The following is an 8,596-nucleotide window of genomic DNA, read 5'->3' on the forward strand; positions in this document are numbered from 1 at the left end:
GACCATGGATGAAGCTGATCTGGTGATGTGAGCTGTTTCATGATAATTTCATGAATGAGTGTGTAACTTGCCCCAGTATCAACAATGGCTTTTCCAGTCCATGCAGCAATGCTAACGGGAACAACCAACTGCTGAGGTACGGTCATCGGTGCATTAAGGTTTGTGGAGGTAGAGGCTTTCTTGTTTTTAGTTGGAGGCTTCTGCATTTCTGTAGCAGTAACGGAGTTGTTAGAAAACTGACCCCTTGTCTGAGGAGATGAATAGGGATGTTTGCTGCTGGTAACTTGGTGTGCAGATGACTGAGAGGACTGTGGAGGGATATAGTGTGGACACTTGCCTGGAGGATGCTGTCCTCAGCATCTCCAGCACTGAACTGGGATTTTCTCAGCAGGTTGGTTCGATGAGGCTCTTTGTGATGTGGCTGGATGCTTAGGGCCCATTCGACCTTCATATCGAAGCTGTTGCTCATAATCTTTTTCCAGTTGGTGTCCTAACTTGACTAATGCTGGCAAGGTAAGGCTTGATGTTCTTAAGTATCATCTTAATTTCACCTTCAGTTAGATCTGCCTTCCACCTTTTACAAAGGGCTCTGTAGGAGAATGCAAAGTCTCTAATAGATTCTTTCTCACTTTGAATTTTTGTTCTGACCCGTTCAGCCAGTTCATCATCATAATCTTCAGACAAGAACACAGAAAGGAATGCAGCCTCAAACTCACTCCACGTGGATATGCTAAAATGTCTGACCTCCCACCAGTCACGTGCAGTTCCATGTAGGACAGTACGGAACGTAGCCAGGATATCTGTATCAGTTAGGGGATGAAGGGTCAAGCAATCCTGACATTTGGTTAAATACAGTAGGGGGTCTGCATCATATTAAATTAACTTTTCCCACTTTTGGTAGACCATCAGATGATCACTTTTTACAATAGGTGTGGGAAGAGGGGTTTAAGAAGTTGAAGTCATTGCTGGAGTAGACACAGATGGCGTAGCTGAAGTAATGGTGCTGGAAATTTGTAGTGCCAATTTTTGTTCGTCAATTTGATTTTTTAAATCCTGAAATCCTTTCTCCATCTATTTTCTCAACTCCTTTACACATGTGGATAACTGGTCATTTTGGGTGACAAATTGCTGAAGTTCTATAGTAATGTGATCATGGCTTGTTTGAAATGTGTGTTGAACAGCTTTGATGTCCTGCTGAACTTCTGACAGGAGTTGATCCATCATGAAACACATTTCTATCACCCAGGTAGATTCCATCTTTTGGAGTTCAGCTGTTATCATTTGCTTCATAGCTTTAATCAACTTGTCCATTTCAGATTCCTCTTGTTGTTTGGTAGAGGTCAGCAGAGTGAAGACTTGACTCTTGTTATCCTCCACTTTTGTAGCGAGGTCAGCGAGTTGATTTTTGTTTTGGGTAGAAGTGGCTTTCATTTCTTGGGTAAGATCATTCACTTTTTTCTTGTCTTTTCATGAAGTCAAACAAACTTTCCCAGTTCCCTTGTACCTGAGAAGTAAACTTTTGAATTTATTTTCCAGGAGTTGGTAGAATGTTGGGTAGGTCATGCTGTGCACTTGAAAGAGATCCTCCTTCGCAAGAGGTACATAGTTGCATGTTATCCACTGGGGATGCCCAGGTGACTGTTTGCATGGGTGTGCTGCCAGTCAGAACAGGAGAAGCCATGAGCATACAGGACACCGGATGCATGGGGCTGAATGGAATAGAGGTGTTATTCACTGCAGAGACACCAGGTGGAGCTACTGGTGGCATCAGAGGTTGCACTGCTGGTGGCCATACAGGAGTTGAGATGTCTGGAGGTGACTCCATTTCTATAAAAGTGGATGGGGAAAGAGGGGGAGAAAAAAAAAAACACACATGACAAAAGGTCATATAAAAAAAAACAAAGTTCACAACTTTTAACTTGACACGTGAAGTTGAGATGTACGTGCAGAAAACCGTGTCATTCTATTATTTTCCATAGTGGCAGTTTCACGTCCAAGTTCATTCATAGATTGACCACAGCTTTTTGTTGGAATATTCCACCGATACAGACGGTCTGGAAGCGTCACGCTTAAGTTTAGTCAAACTCCACGCCGCTCAAACATCACTCACAGGGAACAACACTCCAAGTGACCGTATTTTTACTCCTCACTGGAATCCATGAACTCCTAACCATGCACCTGTAAACCTTGCACACAAACTTTCTGATGACGTGCTTCACTCAGGTACGTCACATCTCCTTTATATCCTCCATCCTTCCGCCGTTAATTGAAAACTCCGCCCCAGTCATTCCAAGTGAAAACAAAAGTAAACCAAAAGATACGGTGGCCCCAAGTTTTTCACTACCACAGACTGTTGTTCACTAATTTGTGGCTTTAACTCTGCCCTATCCTCCTCATACCTTTTGCAGTCTAGTAGTATGTGTTTCACTGTCTCTTGTACATTACAGTGGGTGCATATTCCAATGGCATGTTTTCCTATTCTATGCGGTGTTAAATTTAAAACAGTATGGTCTATTTTAAGACGCAAAACTAGCATCTCTTCCCCTGGGCTTCTTCTCTTCCTCATGCTAGTGGCTACTTGTCTCTGTCTCAATATTCCTGCCGTCTTTTGAGTGAGTGTTCTCTGGTAACATTAATCAGAATGATACTTCACAAGTGCATCAACATACACACACATAGTGCCGCTGCACTTCCTGTCTCAGACTTCAAAATAAAGGCATGTGTGGTAAGAACATAAACGCTCTTGTAAAACAAATAAGAATACAATGTCCACATTACATATTCAGCGAGAAACATTAGTCAACCAAAACATAAACAAATAAAGAGTTCTTTAGTAACATTTGGCTCAAGTTTAGTTATAAAGTTCTTTTTTCTGAAAGCCTTTCTCAGGTATTTCATTGCAACACCGCCCTCTATGGTTGGAGGTAAAGGTGTCGGCCCACTTCAGTGATTGGTGGATTTAATGGTCATTTACATGAAGAGTCGAGTGTGTTGTTGATGCTGTATTTTATTTACATGCTGTTACACTGTGTGTGCACGTCCATGTCACAACAGATGCTGTGCTAATGGTGACAGAATATGTTCAAATTTTTGTGAAAATATTGTTTAGTTTGGGATGCAGAAACATGCTTTTGGTCACTGACAATATATATATATAAAAAAAAAAAGGAAAACAAAAATGCAACTGTTGAGGTGGGTTTCTCCTGTGAAGCTAATGTGAAAAAAAAAAAAAAAAAAAAAACTCATTCCAGACCATGCAGATTCTCCTGTTTCCTCCACATTCAAATTAACACACTTCCAAAGGATTCCAGAAGTAAAGACCAAAAAAAGAAAATGGAAAAAACATGCAAATGAGGAAGAAAAATGAAAGGGGCTTTTGTTTTAGAGTGACGGAAGTGACGGATGAGAGCAGATATAATAATCACATATTTTGAAGCTACAGACAGAAACATCAGACTCAGAACAGAAACACACAAGCTCTAAAGTAAGAACAACTCACATCTTCATTGTTTAAAACCTGAATTTGAGATGTTTATATCATCTTAATGAATGTGTACGGTGCATTTATGTTCCTGATATAATATTTAAAATCTGAGTGTATCTATATTATTCTTCTCAGAAATGGAGCAAACTCTATATTTCATTCTTCTTCTCGTTGGTGAGTGTTTCTGGTTTTATTTCTGGTTTCTAGTTTCATTAGGTTTGATCCTGTTATGAAAAGCATTAAAGCAGTGTCTCTCTTTCACAGCTCTCTGCTCCGTATCTGAATGTGTTCAGCGTCAGTATCACTTTATAAATGAGAACAAGACCTGGACTGAAGCTCAGAGATACTGCAGAGAGAAATACACAGATCTGGCCACCGCTGACAACATGAACGACACGAACGAGCTGAACAAGAGTGTGAATGTTCAGTTAGCCTGGATTGGGCTGCAGAAGACGGGTCGTGATGGATGGCATTGGTCTTCAGGTGAACCTGTGCTCTATCTGAACTGGGCGACTGGACAACCTAATGGCGGAGATGAGTGTGCTGGGATGAAAAATGGAGAATGGCATGATTTGAAATGTAGTGATAACTGGCAATTCATCTGCAACAACAGTGAGTGCCGCTATTTAAAATTAATTTATAGAAATTCAACAACCATTCATTTATAGATGTGAATATTTTAATGCACTACTAACCCCAATTTTAATTTGATTGTGATATTTGTCACACTTTCATTGTTAATACAATCTCTGTATAGAAACAGTATTTAAAAAAAAATAAAAAATACTTTTGTTGTCACTATGGGGTAATTTTTCACAATGGGAACCTGCTGTTAAATCATAAATAAAAATGGATTATGGATCTAGTTGTTAATAATCATAACAATAATCATAATAATATCCGTAATGTTCATAAGAAATATATATAGCCGTCACAGTCATGGACTTCTTTTGTTGTGTTTTTATTTACTTTCTGTCATCCTTTGATTAGTTCATTCAGTTCACCTGTGTTTGATTAGTTATCATCCTCACCTGTCTGGCCCTTGTTGTATCACCCTACAGTTCAGTTAGCTGCTGGTTATTAGTTGTGTATGCTGCTTGTGTTACCCTTTGTTTTGTATGAATTTTATTTGGATTACTTTTGTCTTTGTGTGCCTCCCTTCACAAGAGCGTGACCATAGAGGTTACAATTTAATTAACACCACATCAACACAAAACAGTAATAGCTTAATTTTACTTGTACATTAAACTAACTCAAGTCTAGTTCATGATAGTCCATTAAAACAATTAACTTATTAACTGTTAATTCATAAATTGGTCATCTACAGTCCAAATGTTTCTATGGATTATCTAACTAGCATATTTATCTGTGGTGTAACATCTTCCTCTGTTTTGATGTTTCTCTCATCCGGCTCTTTGTGTCTGAGTCAAGTGTAAGACTTGAAGAACCTCAGACACTTTGATCTTCTAAGATACGGATAAAACGCACAGTGTATTAACATACAGGCATCGGTTTCAAAATTTCACTGAGAAGGGATATGAGAAGTCCCTTCTCATCTGTCCTTTTAATCCACGTCTTTCCCTCACTCAGCTTGTATACTATAACTATAGCATAATATAACGTTCTACATGAATGCAAGTGATATGTTTGGAATCATTTGAGTTGTCTCAAGTTGACTGGTATGGTCTCAATCTTACAAGTAGACTAGAAGGTAATACAGATCCTAAAAGTTTAGAGATATTTTGCTCACTGTAGAGGGTGTGTCTTTTCCCAGTGTCTTTCATGCAAATTACCATCTGTCCCCAAAACCTGTAAACTCTCCACAGCTAGGATTTAATCAATAGAAAAAACATCAGTGCCCCCATACACCAAGTTAAGTCTGCAAAAGTCTTGGTCTGAGTACTTGAATGTTGCAAGAAGATCAGGGCCCTTCTGTAGCCAGATGAGCCTGGAGTGTGTCCATACACTTTTTTTTTGTCATTTAAAGTTAGGTATGCATCCTTTACTTTTAAATTTATCTTTGAGAATTAGATGTCTTGTATTGATTAATTTGATACCTCTTAATTGGCATAATACATATTTACCTGACAGATAATAAACAGTTACATTTGATTCTATTCTGACTTTGAAATTATCTGAAATTACTTCAGAAGATAAGATGTATCCTTTGTTACCGCAAATCTGCATCCAAGGTTAAGTACACACTAGATCTCAGGTTAGATGGAGCATGAGGCACAGCAGGCGAGAATCTAGATTCCTGATTAACTGCTTGACTTTAAGTTGTTATACAGTTGATTTAACTATGGGGGCTATACAAAGTACTATTGAGTATTGGTACGCATGGTTCGGGCATACTTCATAGTACTAGCCATAACCTCTGGTTATTGTCTCAGCTTTATTCAAGTTGTTATACAGTTAGATCAACTATTGGGGGTTAGATAAACACTATTAAAGTATAAGCGTACAGTATTTCATAGTGCTAGCCATAACCTCTGGTTATTGTCTCGGCTTTATTCAAGTTGTTATACAGTTAGATCAACTATTGGGGGTTAGATAAACAGTACTGAAGTATAAGCGTACAGTATTTCATAGTGCTAGCCATAACCTCTGATTATTGTTTGAGCTTCAACTAAGTTGTTACGTAAGTGACTGTAGGGGGCTAAACAGAACCACTATTTAAAAAATGACAAGCATGAGGCAGTATATTAAATATTCATAACCTCTGATTATTTTTATAATGATAAAAGTTGAGTCTGATAATTGGTATTCTAACCTACATCTGAAGTCATAAAAAATGGAACTAGATTACAGTTTAATTGAAATTTTAAAAACTTTGAGCACTGAAAAGACAGCACATGCAGGAAACCTTCATCCACTATTGGATAACTTTGTTGGGCCAATTGCGTGGACCTTACAAAGTTATTCATAATGCATGAATAGAATGTGTATTAAAATCATCACAATGTTCCCCAGTGTTACTTCATGTTAGATCTTTAAAATAATCCTGAACACATTCAATATATCACCAGCTGTAGAAGCAGCTCAAGTCTTTGAATGTAATGTGTTTCTGATGTTTCCACCGCTGCTCCTGTTCACATCCAAACCATAAAGCAGCATAATAATAATGAACAAACTGATTCATGAATCATTGTCATTTGTTTTTCTTAAAGCAAACACAAGACTCATCTTTATCGATCAGATGATGAATTGGAGAGATGCTCAGAGTTACTGCAGACAGAATCACACTGATCTGGTCAGAGTGAGAAACCAGGATGAGAATGAGAAGGTTAAGAAGATCATTAGTGATGATAATAATAAATCTGGATCATATGTCTGGATCGGTCTGTTCAGAGACTCATGGCAGTGGTCAGATCAGAGTAACTCTTCATTCAGATACTGGAAGTCTGGTCAACCTGATAATTATGGAGGTGAAGACTGTACAGTGATTGAACCGATTGCTCAGGGACGATGGAATGACATCTCTTGCAGCAAACACTATCCTTTTGTATGTCATGAAGGTGAGTAGATCCTCACAAAACACACACAATCCATCATCACCTCCAGATCTCTTAAAGTTCCCGCTACATGTCTGACATGACAGATTCATCCCCAGTGTTTGTTCTGCATGTTGTTTTTGATCAGTCTCTCTCTAGTTTCTGCTTGTGCTTTGTTTGGTTTCCAGATAAACTGATTGTGATCAGAGAGAATCTGACGTGGTCTGAAGCTCTGAGATACTGCAGACAGAATCATGTGGATCTGGTCTCGGTTCATTCAGAAGAGATTCAGCGTCGTGTGATGAACGTGGTTAAACTGGCGTCTACTGCGGAGGTGTGGTTGGGTTTACGTTACTCTCACATTTTGGGCGTCTGGTACTGGGTGAGTGGACAGAGCGTGTGCTATCAGAACTGGGCTCCAGGGAACGGTACATCAGAGGAGGACTGTGAACACACAGTGAGATCTGGAGCAGTTCAGTCTGGAGGAGATCAGCGCTGGATCAGCCGTCCTGAAACTGACAAACTCAACTTCATCTGCAGCAGATATTAAGAGTGAAAGGATACACAGAGCTTTCATGTAAGAAAACAAGTGCTTGTGTTCACTTCCTTTACTTTACAAAGTGATGAATGCAAATGAAGTTAATCATTTTACACATAATTTCAGTAGACACTTCAGGGTTAAAAAGGTAGAAATTTTTTGTACAGATGTTTAATTTAGTTCAAACATATTCAGCAGTAAACTGTTATTGAGCAGTAAATTGTCTTTGTTCTTTTGAGGGTCTGTTTTTCTCCGGGTAGATGGATTTCTGTTGATGCATCAGTGTGATTCCTGTGGGTTTGTTTGCTCCATGTACAGAGCCCCATACTCACTGTTAATGCATGCTTTGTTTCCAAACTGTCAACATGTCTTATTTACTAATTTCAGAATTATGAAATGTTAATGTTTATTGAATTTTGTGAGGGGTCAAAAGGCATCATATATACTCATCATTTTATACATTTATACTGTTTCCCATCTATTTTATCATAAAATATAAATTAAGAGAATGAGTTTTTGTGTGTGTGTGTGTGTGTGTGTGTGTGTGTGTGTGTGTGTGTGTGTGTGTGTGTGTTTTTTTATGTTGCTGTCGCTACTTGGTTCTCTTTTATGTTAAGTTTCATGTATTAATCATGTCTTTAGATTAGAAATAACTGGTTGAATGTGAATCAGTGAGCATCAACATTATGTGCTTCTGCTAAATGTTCTTAAAATGGTGAAGGTTGGGTATAAAATATCTACAAACCCGATTCCAAAAAAGTTGGGACACTGTACAAATTGTGGATAAAAACAATGCAATGATGTGGAAGTTTCAAATTTCAATATTTTATTCAATACAACATAGATGACATATCAAATGTTTAAACTGAGGAAATGTATCATTTTAAGGGAAAAATAAATTGATTTTAAATTTCATGGCATCAACATATCTCAAAAAAGTTGGGACAAGGCCATGTTTACCACTGTGTGGCATCCCCTCTTCTTTTTATAACAGTCTGCAAACGTCTGGGGACTGAGGAGACAAGTTGCTCAAGTTTAGGAATAGGAATGTTGTCCCATTCTTGTCTAATACAGGCTTCT

General features: G+C 38.3%; 1 protein-coding gene across 1 annotated transcript; it reads left to right on the forward strand.

Annotated features, from left to right (window-relative positions):
- Positions 1-3,359: 3,359 nt before the first annotated feature.
- LOC109067708 (macrophage mannose receptor 1-like) lies at positions 3,360-8,310 on the forward strand. Its single transcript, XM_042759316.1, has 5 exons — positions 3,360-3,484; positions 3,620-3,658; positions 3,749-4,096; positions 6,655-7,006; positions 7,138-8,310. The coding sequence occupies exons 2-5, from the start codon at positions 3,622-3,624 to the stop codon at positions 7,526-7,528; spliced, it is 1,128 nt and encodes a 375-aa protein (XP_042615250.1). The 5' UTR covers positions 3,360-3,484; positions 3,620-3,621; the 3' UTR covers positions 7,529-8,310.
- The last annotated feature ends 286 nt before the right edge of the window (positions 8,311-8,596 follow it).

Source organism: Cyprinus carpio, chromosome A7, assembly GCF_018340385.1.
Source record: "Cyprinus carpio isolate SPL01 chromosome A7, ASM1834038v1, whole genome shotgun sequence".
NCBI classification, from domain to species: domain Eukaryota; kingdom Metazoa; phylum Chordata; class Actinopteri; order Cypriniformes; family Cyprinidae; genus Cyprinus; species Cyprinus carpio.